This window comes from Giraffa tippelskirchi, chromosome 10 (assembly GCF_054371585.1).
Source record: "Giraffa tippelskirchi isolate mGirTip1 chromosome 10, T2T-mGirTip1v1.2.pri, whole genome shotgun sequence".
Lineage (NCBI taxonomy): Eukaryota > Metazoa > Chordata > Mammalia > Artiodactyla > Giraffidae > Giraffa > Giraffa tippelskirchi.
In genome coordinates, this window is record NC_137284.1 from 136,849,354 (window position 1) to 136,865,934 (window position 16,581).

At 38.4% G+C, this 16,581-nt stretch overlaps 1 protein-coding gene across 11 annotated transcripts in view; it reads left to right on the forward strand.

The window, feature by feature from the left end:
- Nucleotides 1-16,581, forward strand: part of AHCYL2 (adenosylhomocysteinase like 2) — a 192,344-nt gene that overhangs the window by 29,136 nt on the left and 146,627 nt on the right. For 3 of the 11 annotated variants that reach the window (XM_081531293.1, XM_081531296.1, XM_081531295.1), the window contains exon 2: nucleotides 10,711-10,786. The exons of 3 other annotated variants lie outside the window; for them this stretch is intronic. In XM_081531293.1, coding sequence (XP_081387419.1) covers nucleotides 10,784-10,786 — 3 coding nt within the window. In that variant the 5' untranslated portion in view covers nucleotides 10,711-10,783. 5 more of the 11 variants (XM_081531292.1, XM_081531291.1, XM_081531294.1 and 2 more) reach the window with 5 other exon arrangements.

Below are 16,581 nucleotides of genomic sequence, written 5' to 3' on the forward strand. Positions count from 1 at the left end.
CATTCATACATGACTACTGGAAAAACCATAGCTTTGACCAGATGGATGTTTGTCAGCAAAATAATGTCTCTGCTTTTTAATATGCTGTCTAGATTGGTCATAGCTTTTCTTGCAAGGAGTAAGCGTGTTTTAATTTCATGGCTGCAGTCACCATCTGCAGTGATTTTGGAGCCCAAGAAAACAAAGTCTGTCATTGTTTCCATTGTTTCCCCATCTATTTGCCATGAAGTGATGGGACCAGATGTCATGATCTTAGTTTTTTGAATGTTGAGTTTTAAGCCAGCTTTTTCACTCTCCTCTTTCATTTTCATCAAGAGATTCTTAAGTTCCTCTTCACTTTCTGCCATAAGGGTGGTGTCATCTGCGTATCTGAGGTTATTGATATTTCTTCTGGTAATCTTGAGTTGTCATAGTAGTTTATAAATTTTGTGGTCTTTAAGATCTTTAGAATATCTCAGAAGTCACTGAGTCTTTTTCCCTTACCTTGGGGTAGTATGTTTGTGGGCTTCCCAGGTGGCACTATTGGTAAATAACCCACCCACCCACCAGTGAAAGATGCTAGAGATGCAGGTTTCATCTGGGTTGGGAAGATCCCCTGGTCTCTTCTATGTAGTTAGCTTTTTTTTTTTAAAAAAAACATTTTTATTGGAATATAGTTCCTTTACAATGTTGTGTTAGTTTTAATTGATCTACTTTTTGTTCACTGGTATTTGTCTTGCTGTTGGTCCATTTTTCACAATTTAATGCTAACGTGTGTGCCATGTTGTTGCTTCAGTCATGCCCGACTCTGTAGCCTTCCAGGCTCCTTTGTCCATGGGATTCTCCAGGCCAGAATACTGGAATGGGTTGTGATGCCCTCCTTCAGGGGATCTTCCTGACCCAGAGGTTGAACCCACATCTCCTAAGTCTCCTGCATTGGCAGGTGGGTTCTTTACCACTAGCGCCACTTGGATAGTGCTAGTGCCACCTTCTGACATATACTAGGTACTTAATAAATGTTTATGATTGTAGAGCTGAGCCCCAGTCATGAACTATTGATTTATAACATAACTTTTCTCCCCTTACAGTTCATTACCTGTGTAATGTGTCCCTTAAATGAATTTAACCCCATACACAGTCATACACGTGAAAAGTTCATTATTGACTTTTCAGCTCTTCTGAGTAATATTCTTGGTTAGATTCTCTTTCAGATGGCACTGATAATTAACCCTTTAGGAAGAGCCCAAGGTTTTTCAGACTCTCTGGCTAGATGATAACAAAAACAGTGTGTAGTATACATGGACATGGTGATACTTAATGATTCTAAAGCAACACTGGTTTTATTCAGGAGCATCATATTAAACCAGTTAAAGACTCTTTTGGCTTAAAACCTACTTTTCAGATCTCACATTTTATCTACTCTTTTTCTGCAAAATTGTTTCTTAAATATGTAGCAGAGATCACGGCAGATATGTATTTCCACTTGAAGAGTGAAGGACTCAGCAGGAGGTCTGTCAGCTTAAAGAAAGCAAAGGTGATGGATATTTGGAGACGTACAGTTAGACTCCTAAAGCCCCCCCCAACCCAGTCTTGGGAAGAAAAGGAAGAGCACCCCAGAAAGTTTGGGTCCTTGCCAAGATGTAGCAGAGTATCAAAGAATACTCTCTTTAGAGCACTTATAAATATGAATTAGTTCTTATAATAGTTCTGTGGTAAGCAATTATAGTTTACTAATTGGAAGGCCAAATAAAATAAAATAAACATTAAATGTCATTAAGCGCTCTACTTAGTGCTTGTCCAAGGCTCCAGAGCAGACAGCTGTAAATGCAAAAAACAAATGCTGCATTTTGCCAAGACAGAACCACAGTTTCTATTAATATATCTGTAAATATAAATAATTCCAGAGTTACAAGATAATAAATATTCTTGAGCAGAAATTAGAATGTTTCAGAAAACAGTTGTTTAGGTTTTTATGTTTCATTAATTTTCAGAGGGTTAAAAAGTCAGAAAAACAAGAAACAAACTTATAGTTGTATCTTTTCTGCTTAAATACTATGATTTAGTCTAGTCAAATACAATATAAAAAAACTTATTCTGTAATACTTCAACCAAATGCTTATTTGACTAAATTATGAGTACTTAGTTAAAGCACTACAGAATAAAAACTCAAGTTCAGCTTTTTACTTTGTGTTTGAAATATTAGTATAAGCTCCAAATGAAAATGTTATAGATAGCTAGAACTGGATTCAGAGTGGAAATAGGAGGGAGTCAAAAAGATAGTTTTGCAAGTTACAATAAAGGTCCTTATATTGTTAGCTATATGTAGAAGGATTGTAGGGAGGACAAAGATGGCTAATGAAAGAACCTTGGGTACAAAGCACTATTAAATGAACAAGTAGTAGTAGTATTGGCAAAATTTATAGTACAGTAACCTTTATATAGTTTCTTATACCTTTTAATCCAGTTAAATCCATAATTTTACTTGATACTAAAAGTTTGAAATAAACTTAATATAACATGCTAATTTCAGGGAAGTTTTTTTTTTTTTCTAAAAGCTATGATTAAAAAGTAGATATTTTACATTGAATTGTTTTGTACTTGATTGGTATATTGTTACTATTTTTCAAAGAAATATCGTTTTATTGAAACTAGAGCCCAGCAGTCTTAATATTCCACCTCAGCCTCTTTGTTGTACTATACTGCTATAAAACCATCAGTGTTAATTAAGCCCTTGAGTCACTTTTTATTTAACCTGATCAAAACAATGCTATCTGCAAACTTTATTTCAAAGAAGTTTAAATTTTATAAATAAATCTAAAAGGGCAAGATTATAGCTGTCCTTCTGTTTTTTCTGAGGCTCGGTGATAGGCTGAGGAGTGGAGAAGGAAAAGGACTAAGTTTGACTAAAATGGTGAAATTTCGAAATACTTTTTTTGTAGAATATGAGCAAGTAAATTCACTTGAAATGTAGCAGGATTAATTTACTATGTTAATCTGAAATCCAAAGTATAGTCGCATTAAATTTTCTGGTAGCCACATTAAAAAAAGTAAAAAGGAACAAAAATGATTTTTAATAATATATTGTATTTAATCTTATAAATCCATAATGTTACAATTTCAGCATGTAATCCATATTAAAATTGAGATATTTTACTTTTTCATATTAAGTCTGATATCTGGTATGTATTATGTTTTGACAGCACATTTAAATTTGGACTGGCTACATTTCAAGTGTTCACTAGCCTCATATGCTACTGCTGCTGCTAAGTTGCTTCAGTCGTGTCTGACTCTGTGCGACCCCATAGACGGCAGCCCACCAGGCTCCGCCGTCCCTGGGATTCTCCAGGCAAGAATACTGGAGTGGGTTGCTATTTCCTTCTCCAGTGCATGAAAGGGAAAAGTGAAAGTGAAGTCGCTCAGTCGTGTCCAACTCTTAGCGACCCCATGGACTGAAGCCTGCCAGGCTCGTTCGTCCATGGGATTCTCCAGGCAAGAGTACTGGAGTGGGGTGCCATTGCCTTCTCCAAGCCTCATATGGCTAGTGGCTATCTATTGAACAGCACAATTCATAAGTAATTGAAAGTAAATACATTTTGGGGGGATTCCCTGGCAGTCCAGTGGTTAGGAGTCAGTGCTTTTACTGCCTGAGGGCTTAAGTTCAGTCCCTGGCTAGTGAACTAAGATCCCGCAGGCAGTGTGACTTGGCCAAAAGACAAAAAAAGGAAATACATTTTGAGCTTCATAGACACCATTATCTGTTATCTATATGGACATATTATTTCTTTCTAGCAGTTCTTAGGGACAAGGCAATTCATTTGATAGACTTGGCTTGATGAACTCAAGGAAAGTTGATATGAATAAAAAATAAGGTGAGATCCAGTTAGAAGGAACTTCTAAAGGAGATGGCAGTGCCAAGACTAATTTAATACTATCTTGCTATATAGACACATGAACCTTGTCTAATGAAAGCTGGCTTCTTGATACCCTTCAGTTGCCTTATTTCTCTGATTATTTGCAAGAAATAACTATTTGACTGGAACTCAGAATGTTAAAATCAGAATGTGAGGGCTTGAAGAACTTTAGAAGATAATGTAGGTTGTTAGAGTGATAAATTAAAAATTTTAATAGATTATACATGTAATGGGCTTCCCTGGTGGCTCAGCTGGTAAAGAATCGCCTGCAATGTGGGAGACCTGGGTTCGATCCCTGGGTTGGGAAGAGGCCCTGGAGAAGGGAAAGGCTACCCACTCCAGTATTCTGGCCTGGAGAATTCCACGGACTGTATAGTCCCTGGGGTGGCAAAGAATTGGGCACGACTGAGTAACTATCACTTTCACTTTTCATACATGTAATGGTGTAAAATTCCCAAGATATAAAAAGATTACATAGCAAAACTAAAGCACTTGTCCTCTAGCCACTTGATTGCCCTTTTTAGAGGCAGCCGGAATGTTGAGTTTTTTATGTGTCCTTCAGGAGCTGTTTTCAATATATTTTGCCTTGACAAATGAAGCTGTAATGAATATTCTTGTATGTATGTGGACAGATATGTGAATGTCTATAGAAAAATTCTTACAAGTGAAATTTCTAATTCAAAAGGAATGTATTTATTTTTTAGTCTGTGAATATTGCCAAATACAGTAGAGGTTGTCCCAGTTAATACTCCCAACTACTTATGTGTGAATAAGTCTTTTTCTTATTGAACCAATTTTCCAGACTGAATCTAAGGAGGAAACAAAATTTACAGGTTAAAAAAATTTTTTTATTGTGCTGTTCTAATTGAAGAGGCATAGGTTACCCTGTTTTGTCTTGACATGATCATCTTGAGTCCTCAGTTCCAGAGTTTAGATTGAAAACACTGATTGTAATCCAGCTCCCCTTATTTTATGTATGAAGAATTCCAAACAAATGGTGCTGTTTCTCCAAGTACTCCCTAAAAAGGGAAAGAAAATGGACTATAGAATGGTCTAAAACGTAGACAAAGAAATTTCTTGGTGTTCAGTGTAATGGGCAAACTTCAATTAATGACTTTTTTAGAGTAAAACTTGTTAAAATAACACTTGCTGTTTGATTTTGTTTCATAAATTTCATGGTTAGTGGAAGCCTTGGCAGCCCAGGGCATCATTGGAATAGAAAAGGGAACTTGATGGTCAGGGAAAAGCAAGTGAGGAAACCTTTACGTTCATAGTTCTGACGTAGTGACTGCTGATGTGAAAAGCAAAGGAGCAAAGACTAGCTGAAGAGGATGAAGTTTATAGTAGAAAAAGGATCTGGAGTGTCTCGCCCAATGCTTGGCAATCAGTGGCTGCTTACCAAGGTACCCTAGTTCCTTGTTGGTAGAAGTGTCCATTCAGTTGTTCATTCGTGTCCGACTCTTTGTGACCCCATGTACTGCAGCACTCCAGGCCTTCCTGTTCATCCCTGACTCCCGGAGTTTACTCAAACTCATGTCTGTTGAATCGGTGATGCCATCCAGCCATCTCATCCTCTGTCGTCCACTTCTCCTCCCGCCTTCAATCTTTCCCAGCATCAAGGTCTTTTCCAATGAGTCAGTTCTTTGCATCAGGTGGCCCAAGTATTGCAGTTCCAGCTTCAGCATCAGTCCTTCCAATGAATAGTCAGGACTGATTTCCTTTAGGATGGACTGGTTTGATCTCCTTGCAGTCCAAGGGACTTTCAAGAGTCTTCTCCAACACCACAGTTCAAAAGCATCAATTCTTCAGCGCTTAGCTTTCTTTATAGTCCAACTCTCACATCCATACAAGACTACTGGAAAAACTGTAGCTTTGATTAGACGGACCTCTGTTGGCAAAGTAATGTCTCTGCTTTTAATATGCTGTCTAGGTTGGTCATAACTTTCCTTGCAAGGAGTAAGCGTCTTTTAATTTCATGGCTGCAGTCACCATCTGCAGTGACTTTGGAGCCCCCCAAAATAAAGTCTGTCACTGTTTCCCCATCTATTTGCCATGAAGTGATGGGACCAGATGCCATGATCTTAGTTTTCTGAATGTTGAGTTTTAAACCAACTTTTTCACTCTCCTCTTTCACTGTCATCAAGAAACTCTTGGTAGATGTGTAGACTTGTCTAACTATTTTGAAGGGTGGTACTTACCCAGATACGCTGTGATCCAACAGTTTTTTCATAGCTGTATACCTGAAAGAAATTCTCACATAGGTCCATAAGTGGTTGGTTGTTAACTACTTGTTATTTGTGCTTATGGAAAACAATCTTATTGTCCATACTCTTTGCCCAATGTTGAGTAAATTATGATAGATTTATTCCACAGGGTACTATCTAGCAGTTTGAAACGGTGAACTAGATGTATGCAAGGAAACGTGATGGACCTTAAAAGTATGTGTGCGTGTGAAGTCACTTCAGTCGTGTCTGACTCTGTGCAACCCTAAGGACTGCAGCTAGCCAAGCTCCTCTGTCCATAGGATTCTCCAGGCAAGAATACTGGAGTGGGTTGCCATGCCTTCTGCCAGGGGATCTTCCCTACCCAGGGATCAAACCTGCGTCTCTTATGTCTCCTGCATTGGCAGGCCAATTCTTTACCACTAGCGCCACCTGGGAAGCCCTCTTAAAAGCATAGTGGTAATTAAAAACAGAAACAGATTGAGATATGTAACAATAGCATCTATATAAATTTTTTAAAGATATGTAAGTAAAACACATTACACAGTTTATTAGAAAACATCTGAACACATTAAGTACTTACAGTGATTGCTTAAGTTGAGAGGATGATGAGAATGGGGATACAAGAAGAAACAATAAAAATATAGAAATGTGAAAACTTCACTTTTCCTGTGGGTGGTCTTTGAAGCCTCTGATGGATGACTAGGTGGGTATCTACAGACCACTACCTATGTGTCTTTCATTGTTGCTATCTTTGAGAGTAATGTTTCTCATTATCATTGGAACTTTTGTTGTTGTTAATTAACTGTACTTAAAGTCATTATTTGGAGTTCCTGGTTCTGAAATCTTGCTCTTTTTTTGTTCTTCACTTCCCCTTTCTTTCCTTTTTCTGTTACTATATGTTCTGTTTGATTATTGCTTTAATACAGACTGTACTACCCTCATTGTTTATATCTGGTTTAGGTACTGCCTGTATAGCCAGTACTATATGTTGTTATTCTTATAAGATAGTAGTTAGTTAGTAGGGCTTCCCTGCTGGTTGGTTCAGTGACTAAGACTCCAGACTCCCAGTGCAGGGGACATGGGTTCAATCCCTGATCTGGGAACTAGGTTTCACATGCTGCAACTAAAAATAAAATCCCACACACTGCAACTAAAGATCCCGCATGCCACAGTGAAGATCTCAGATCCTACATGCCGCAACGAACACCTGGTGCAGCCAAATAAATATTAAAAAAAAAAAAAAATAATAGTGATGAGTCATGTGAGAGACTTTTCAGTGTCTTTTTAGATAATGGTCTTTTTTTGATTAAAGCAAGTGGGAAGGAGATACTGATAATATAGGAATCACAGCTTTGATCCATTACTCTTTATGAAATTCATGTTATTTGTCTTGCTTTTCCTTTAAGAATCTCTGGTTAGGGCTGGTAAAAATATTGACTCCTAGAGAGTTCCCTGAGGTAGCAATAAGATCTTGAGTAGGAAAAATACAGGAAACAAAGAGCCCTATCTTTTGGCAATTTTTGTTAATAGAACTCTCCTTCTGTAGGTCATGAACTTTTGAGTAGCCTGAATTTTGAGTTTGCTTCAGTTGAGGTTTTTGATTGTGAACGGGTACCACCCAGGCTGAAGCTCCAGGTTAGCAACTGGAGAAAGGAGCTGTGATGGAATTAAAGTAACTGTAGCAACCATTATAATGTAAATAAGTCTCCTTGGGAAGGAAATTGAAAGCGTGGGCACTTGTTAGGGCATTCCTTTAGAGATTTTACTACTAGAGCTGACCACCAGTTTGCTATTAAAAACCTAGTGTAACTCCTCCTTGAACACTATAAAGTCCTGTGCCTCTCCAGCTTTCTTTTATAGTTTTTTGACAAGCTGCTGCTGCTGCTAAGTCGCTTCAGTCGTGTCCGACTCTGTGCGACCCCATAGACGGTAGCCCGCCAGGCTCCGCCGTCCCTGGGATTCTCCAGGCAAGAATACTGGAGTGGGTTGCCATTTCCTTCTCCAGTGCATGAAAGGGAAAAGTGAAAGTGAAGTCGCTCAGTCGTATCCGACTCTTAGCGACCCCATGGATTGCAGCCTACCAGGCTTCTCCGTCCATGGGATTTTCGAGGCAAGAGTACTGGAGTGGGGTGCCATTGCCTTCTCCGTTTGACAAGCTAGCCCCATGTATATAAAACACAACGAATCTTTCATGTGCTTATCTTCTTCATACGCATGAACACTTCTTTTTCCTCTACTGAAGTTAAAATTTTTCTCACTGTCTTCTGTTACTAACTTTGCTGCAGCTCTGTAGTGCCCAAAGGAAGCCACTTAGGCTTCCAGAAAAACAACGTGGTATGTGCTTAGCAGACCCTGCTGGCCAAGATTTGGTTATGGTAGAACCTGTGGTGCCATGGCTTCTCCTTAAGCAACATGAAAGAGACAAATCTTTGGTTTCAAATCTCATTTTTTTTTGTTTTAGCATTTAAGCTTTAAGAAATAAAAATTTCTAAATGTTTTATAGTTTTAATGCAGGTTTACTTTGTGGATTTAGAGATTGGATGGCTGGAGGAAGTAATAAAAGTGAAGCCAGAGTATTACCAAATTGGAGTTGGGTTGATAAGTGTAATACTATACTTGTTTACTGTGTCCCTAATGAGTCTAGTGGGCTTCCCTTGTGGCTCAGCTGGTAAAGAATTTCCCTGCAATGCGGGAGACCTGGGTTCGATCCCTGGGTTGGGAAGATCCCCTGGAGAAGGGAAAGGCTACCCACTCCAGTATTCTGGCCTGGAGAATTCCATGGACTATACAGTCCATGGGGTCGCAAGGACGAGACGGAGCGACTTTCACTTTCACTTTCTAACGAGTCTAGCAGTTTTAACAAAGATGTTGTGAGTAAAAAGCTTAGAGTTCTAATTCAAGTTTAACCATTGTCATGTGGTTTGGTGCCAAGTAAATAGCTTCTCTCAACCTCAGCTTTCTGTTTGTAAAAGAAGAGTGAAAAAATGACTTTCTAATTGTAGAAATATTTATTAATGCAAGAGGAACTGAAACATAAGTAGTGGTATGATCAAGAACATCATCCGATAGAAGACAGAAATTCTAACTTTCAGGGTAATATTCCTCACATAGCCTATGTAGCTTGCTTCAGTTAAGGCTTTCTACTTTGGTTTTTAAGTTTTTTCCTCCAGCTTTATCCTTTCGTTGAGTTGTCATCGAGATCACATTAGATACTCCTGTGTAACAACTCTTTGTTGGCTTAGCCATCAACAGCTGAGTTGATTTTTGAGCTTCAAATTCTTGAGCATTTATTACATGCCAAGTTAGGGCTTCCCAGGTGATGCAGTGGTAAAGAATCTGCCTGCCAATGCAGGAGACGTGGGTTCGATCCCTGGGTCAGGAAGATCCCCTGGAGAAGGAAATGGCAACCCACTCCAGTGTTCTTGCCTGGAGAATCCCATGGACAGAGAAGCATGGACAGGCTGCAGCCCATGGGGTCACGAAGAGTTGGGCACGGCTGAGCATGCACTCACACACACATGTTTGGAACTGTGTGCATGTGAAATAAGTACAAAATGTATAAAACATAATTTATGCCATTCAATATAACAGTCATTCAAAGAACTGGGAAACAGCTCTGATGTTACTTTTACTATCTCAGATCTTCTCATCTTTGTGGATATCATTCCTGATTCTCTCAGGTCTTTCTTTCATTTGGTTTAGTTTGCCAGCCCTGTTGCAAGAAGGGGGACCCCTTCCAGGGCCCAAAACTGGGCTCTTGTCTAACACTCGGAAATGAATTGTCAGAGGAGACACATGTGCTGACAAAGCAAGAGATTTTACTGGGAAAGGGCACCCGGGTGGAGAGCAGTAGGGTAAGGGAACCCAGGAGAACAGCTCTGTGGCATGGCTCACAGCCTGGGGTTTTATGGTGATGGGATTAGTTTCCGGGTTGTCTTTGGCCAATCATTCTAATTCAGAGTCTTTCCTGGTGGTGCACGCATCGCTCAGCCAAGATGGATGCTAGCAAGAAGGATTCTGGGAAGTGGACGGACACGTGGTGTAATTCAGAGTCTTTCCTGGTGGCGCACGCATGGCTCAGCCAAGATGGATGCTAGCAAGAGGGATTCTGGGAAGTGGACGGACACGCGGTGTAATTCAGAGTCTTTCCTGGTGGCGCACGCATGGCTCAGCCAAGATGGATGCTAGCAAGAGGGATTCTGGGAAGTGGACGGACACGTGGTGTCTTCCTTTTGACCTTTCCCGAACTCTTCCGGTTGGTGGGGGCTTATTAGTTCCCTATTCCTTAACAGGATCTCCTGTCATAAAACAACTCATGAGAATGGTTACTATGGTGCCTGGCCAGGGTGGGTGGTTTCAGTCAGTGTGCTTCCCCTAACAGCCCCAATACTACCATCCTGGTTATCCTCTTCTGAATCTAAGTGGTGGGTTATCACTTTTTTTAAAAAATTAATTTATTTTTTAATTGAAAGATAATTGCTTTACAGAATTTTGCTGTTTTCTGTCAAACCTCAACATGAATCAGCCACAGGTATACATATATCCCTTCCTTTTTGAACTTCCCTCCCGTCTCCTTCCCCATCCCACCCCTCTAGGTTGATACAGAGCCCCTGTTTGAGTTTCCTGAGCCATACAGCAAATTCCCGTTGGCTGTCTATTTTACTACATATGGTAAGTTTCCATGTTACTCTTTACATACATCTCACCCTCTCCTCCCCTCTCCCCATGGCCACAAGTCTATTTTCTATGTCTGTTTCTCCATTGCTGCCCTGAAAATAAATTCTTAAGTATCATTTTTCTAGATTTCATGTATATGCGTTAGAATATGATATTTATCTTTCTCTGACTTACTTCACTCTGTGCAACAGGTTCTAGGTTCATCCACCTCACTAGAACTGATTCAAAGGTGTTCCTTTTTATGGCTGAGTGATATTCCATTGTGTATATGTACCACAACTTCTTTATCCTTTCATCTGTCGATGGACATCTAGGTTGCTTCCATGTTCTAGCTATTGTAAATAGTGCTGCAATGAACAGTGGGATACATTTGTCTTTTTCAATTTTGGTTTCCTCAGGGTATATGCCTAGGATGGGACTGCTGGGTCATATGGTGATTTTATTCCTAGTTTTTTAAGGAATCTCCATACTGTCTTCCATAGTGGCTGTATCAGTTTACATTCCCACCAACAGTGCAAGAGCATTCCCTTTTCTCCACACCGTCTCCAGCAATTATTGTTTGTAGGCTTTTTGGTGATGGCCATTCTGACCGGTGTGAGGTAATATCTCATTGTGGTTTTGATTTGCATTTCTGTAATAATGAGTGATGTTGAGCACATTTTCATGTGTTTGTTAGCCATCTGTATGTCTTCTTTGGAGAAATGTCTGTTTAGGTCTTTTTCCCACTCTTTGATCAGGTTGTTTGTTTTTCTGGTTTTGAGTTGTATGAGCTGCTTTTGTATTTTGGAAATTAATCCTTTGTCAGTTGTTTCATTTGCTAATATTTTCTCCCATTCTGAGGGTTGTCTTTTCACCTTGCTTAGTGTTTCCTTTGCTTTGCAAAAGCTTTTAAGTTTAATCAGGTCCTACTTGTTTACTTTTGTTTTTGTTTCCATTGCTCTAGGAAGTGGGTCATAGAAGATCTCGCTTTGATTTATGTCATCGAGTGTTCTGCCTATGTTTTCCTCTAAGAGTTTTATAGTTTCTGGTCTTGCATTTAGGTCTTTAATCCATTTTGAGTTTATCTTTGTGTATGGTGTTAGGAAATGTTCTAATTTCATTCTTTTACTTGTAGCTGTCCAGTTTTTCCCAGCACCATTTATTGAAGAGGCTGTCTTTGCCCCATTGTATATTCTTGCTTCCTTTGTCAAAAATAAGGTACCCATAGGTGTGTGGGTTTATTTCTAGGCTTTTTATCTTGTTCCATTGGTTTATAGTTCTGTTTTCATGCCAGTACCATACTGTCTTGATGACTGTAGCTTTGTCGTATAATCTGAAGTCAGGAAGCTTGAGTCCTCCAGCTCCATTCTTCTTTCTCAAAACTGCTTTGGCTATTCAGGGTCTTTTGTGTTTCCATATGAATTGTGAAATTTTTTGTTCTAGTTCTGTGAAAAGTGTCATTGGTAATTTGATAGGGATCACATTGAATCTGTAGATTGTGTTTGGTAGTATAGTCATTTTCACAATACTGATTCTTCCTATCTAGGAACATGGAATATCTCTCCATCTGTTTATATCATCTTTGATTTCTTTTATTAGTGTCTTATAATTTTCTGTGTACAGTTCTTTTGTGTCGTTAGGTAAGTTTATTCCTGGATATTTAATTCTTTTTGTTGCAATGGTGAATGGGATTGGTTCCTTAACTTCTCTTTCTGATTTTTCACTGTTAGTGAGTTATCACTTTTAAGAGGTTATATTCTAATTACAGTTCTCAGGAAGTTGCCTGACCTGTAGTGATTTTCTTCTCTCTTCAGTCACTAGTGGTGGTGGTTTAGTCACTAAGTCATGTCCAACTCTTGTGATCCCATGGACTATGTGTAGCCTGCCAGGCTCCTCTGTCCATGGGATTCTCCAGGCAAGAATACTAGAGTGGGTTGCCATTTCCTTCTCCATCAGTCACTAGACTGTTATTTTATTAACTGAATTTGTGTAAAGTTTTTAAGCTGACACTACACATCAAAGCTTCATCTTTAGCTTACAGTCAGATAAACTGTCAACTAATTATCAACTAATATTGAAATTGATTCCTTGGCAATTCTCTTATGATACAGTGGTTAGGGCTCTGCATGCTCACTGCCAAGGGTCTGAGTTTGATTCCTGGTCATGGAGCTAAGACTCCACAAGCCACTCGGTGCAGCCAAAAAAATGAAAATACTAGAATATTTTAAATTACTTATGTAACTTGCAATAAATTTTTAAAAATTGATTTCTTACTAGTTTCATACTTTTGTTTAGATAAATGCATTTACATGTATCCTTGATAAATTCCATTTTGCATTTTCAGCCCATTGTTTCAATCTATCTGTTCAGATATTTTTGATTTTCGGTTATGACTTTCATGGTATTACCTAATCTTCCCAGGTTTTATATCACTGGGAAAATTTATAAGCTACCAATTGAATTTTCAAGGTGTCAATAAACACTGAAAAAAGTAAGGTCAAATACGGAGCCCTGAGATAACCTGAGAGCCTTCCATCCAGACTGATATTGTTGCAAAAAATTGGTACAATATGAGAATTGGGAATTAAGTTTTATTTGGGTCAAATTAGGACTGCAGACAGCTTTCAGATAGCTCTGAGAAAGTGCTCCAAGGGGTGAGGGAAGGAGCAAGGATATGTAGGAGTTTTGCTACAAATGGCAGGTAATCTGGAAAGTCAGATTACTGGTAAACCAGATATGTCAAGGTAAGGAATTTAGCGCTTTTCTGTGTATGGGAAAATGCAGGAGTCTGGCCTCACTGGAATCATTCCTTTGATATGCATCTTCCTATCTGGGCACAGTATCCTGTGTTTTCACACGGTAAGTTTCTTCAGGGGTCATGGGGAGTGGCTGCAGTCTGATGGCTGCTAGATGACATGTATTCTTTCCTTCCTGAGTTCCCTCAGGGCTCACTAGCTTGACCATCCTTGGTGGCTGCAATTGCTTGTGACTGTGACATCCTTGTTTTCTGATATGGCAGGAAATTATTCCATTTCTCAATATCAAGCCATTGATGAATAATCTGAGATGGTTCAGCTTATTCTCAGTCCATCACCTAATGAACATAAGAAACTTTACTTTGATCTCAACGAGATGTATTTGACCTACTCTATGTTATTTCTCTGATCTCTCAATCTGGTAGTTTTTAAATTAGGTTAGCATGATTTTTTTTCTTATTGAACCCATTCTGGCTTCTAGTGCTTTCTTTACCTCTTCCCTGTTCTGCCATAGGCTGACATAGAATATTGCTGGAAATCCTTGTGAAACTTTTTTTTTCCCTTTCCAGTTTTATATGGATATGATTGATATATACCATATGTTTAAGGTGTACAGCATAGTGATTTGACTTGCATACCTCATGAAATGATTATCACAGTGTTAGTGAATATCCAGCACCTCATATGGATACAGAATTAAAGTAATAGAAAAAAAAAGAGAGAAGTTCTTTTTTTGTGAAGAGAACTCTTAGAATTTTTTCTGTTGACAACTTTCATATATAATATTTAGCAGTGTTAATTATTTTTATCATGTTGTATGTTACATCCCTAGTATTTAGTTATCTTAGTTTGTTCTTTTTGCCTGTCTTCATCAAATTCCCCCTCTTCAGTCCTTGCCTGTGGTAAGTACAAATCTGATCTTTTCTATGAGTTAGTTTATTTGTTAGTTTTGTGTATATATTTGAAGTATAATTGACCCACAACACTATGTTATTTCTTGGTACACAGCATAATGATTTGCTATTTTTATACATTTCAAAGTGATCATCATATTAAGTCTAGTTACTGTCTGTCCTCATCATACAAAGATAAAACATAATTATTGACTATATTCCCCATACAAATACATTTCATACATTTGACTCATTTATTTTGTTACTGAAAATCTGTCTCTCTTAATCTCCCTCACCTAATTTCTCTCCTTCCCCCATCGCCTGTGCTCTGGCAGCCATCTGTTTGTTCTCTGTATCTATGACTGTTTTAGTTTAGTTATTTGTGTTTACTTGTTTTGTTTTTTAGATTCCACATATAAGTGAAATGCAGTATTTGTGTTTCTCTGAGTTGTTTCACTTAGTGTAATACTTTCTAGATCCATCTATGTTGTCACAAATGGCAAGATTTCATTCTTTTTTATGGATAAAAAATATTTCAGTGTGTGTGTGTGTATATATATATGTATATCTTCTTTTCCATTCATCTGTTGAGACACTTAGGTTGCTCCCATATCTTGGCTATTGTAAATAATGTTGCAGTGAACATGTGTGGGTGCAAGTAGGGGTGCATGTATGTTTTTGAAATAGTGTTTTGTTTTCTTTGGATAAATTCACAGGTATACAATTGATAGATCATATGGTAGTTCTGTTTTTAATTTTTTGAGGCATCTCCATACTGTTTTTCATAATGGTTGCACCAATTTACTTTCCTACCAACAGTGTAGGAGGGTTCTCTTTTCTCTACATCCTCACCAATACATATTATTTGTCTTTAATGTTGTCCTTCTGACAGGTGTGAGATAGTATCTCATTGTGGTTTATATTTGCATTTCCCTCATGATTGGTGATGTTGAGCATCTTTTCATGTACCTGGTAGCTATCTGTATGTCATCTTTGTAAAAATGTCTTTCAGGTCCTCTGCCTGAATTTTAATTCGGTGTTTTTTTTTTCTTTTTTGCTAATGACTTCATGAGTTCTTTATGTATTTTGGATATTAATCCCTTATCAGATATATTGTTTGCACATATCTTCTCTCATTCAGTAGGCGGTCTTTTTGTTCTATTGATAGTTTCCTCTCTGTACAAAAACTTGAGCTACTGGATGCTCTCTTATTATCTTTTCTTCTGTCTCAGGCTTCAATTTCCACTTAACCATATATATACTGTTCTTCCCAATCTGGAAGATTATTCTTAATAAAGAAAGTGGAAACAAAATAAGAGTAGAATAGGTCAGATACTGGTATTTCTCTTTTAGCATGGTGAAAGGACCTGTCTCATTTTTTTGTATCCAACTTTGCTGGAAAAAGACTGTGTGTTAGCTCTTTTCATAAACTTATATTGATCCTCTATTAGGTCCCACACACTGCATTAGATCTGGACTCCAAAGATGAATAAAACGAAGTCTTTTCTTTCAAGGAAGTCACAGTGTAGTTGGAAAGATAAATATAAATTTTTACAGAATAGGAAGGTAAGGGCTGCTGGAGGATGTTCAGAATCCTGGCTGCTGGAGGATGTTCAGAATCCTGTGGTGGTACTCAGGAAAGAGCAACCAGTTGTGTTTAATGGAGGCATGTTGATGTGAGCCTTCACAGAGGAAATTCTGTTTAAGTGGATTCTTAAAGGAAGTATAGACGTTTTGGGTTGATTGATGTGGGATAAGTTAAAGGCCAGCATAATGTGTTGAGAAATATTAAAATAGGCCATTATGGTTAGAATATGGAATATAAAGGGGAGTCTCAGGAAATGAGACTGGAGACAAGCAGGACCATATCAGAAAGGGCCTTGATAACTATGCTGGAATTTTGACTCCAGTAGGCACGTGAGTGTCCTTAAAGGATTTTAAGCACAATGTATCTCCAAAACCAGGTCAGAGTCCTTCCTTATGATATAATATATAGTATAGTATACTAAAAGCAGAGACATTACTTTGTTAACAAAGGTCCGTCTAGTCAAGGCTATGGTTTTTCCAGTAGTCATGTATGGATGTGAGAGTTGAACTATAAAGAAAGCTGAGTGCCGAAGAATTGATGCTTTTGAACTGTGGTGTTGGAGAAGACTCTTGA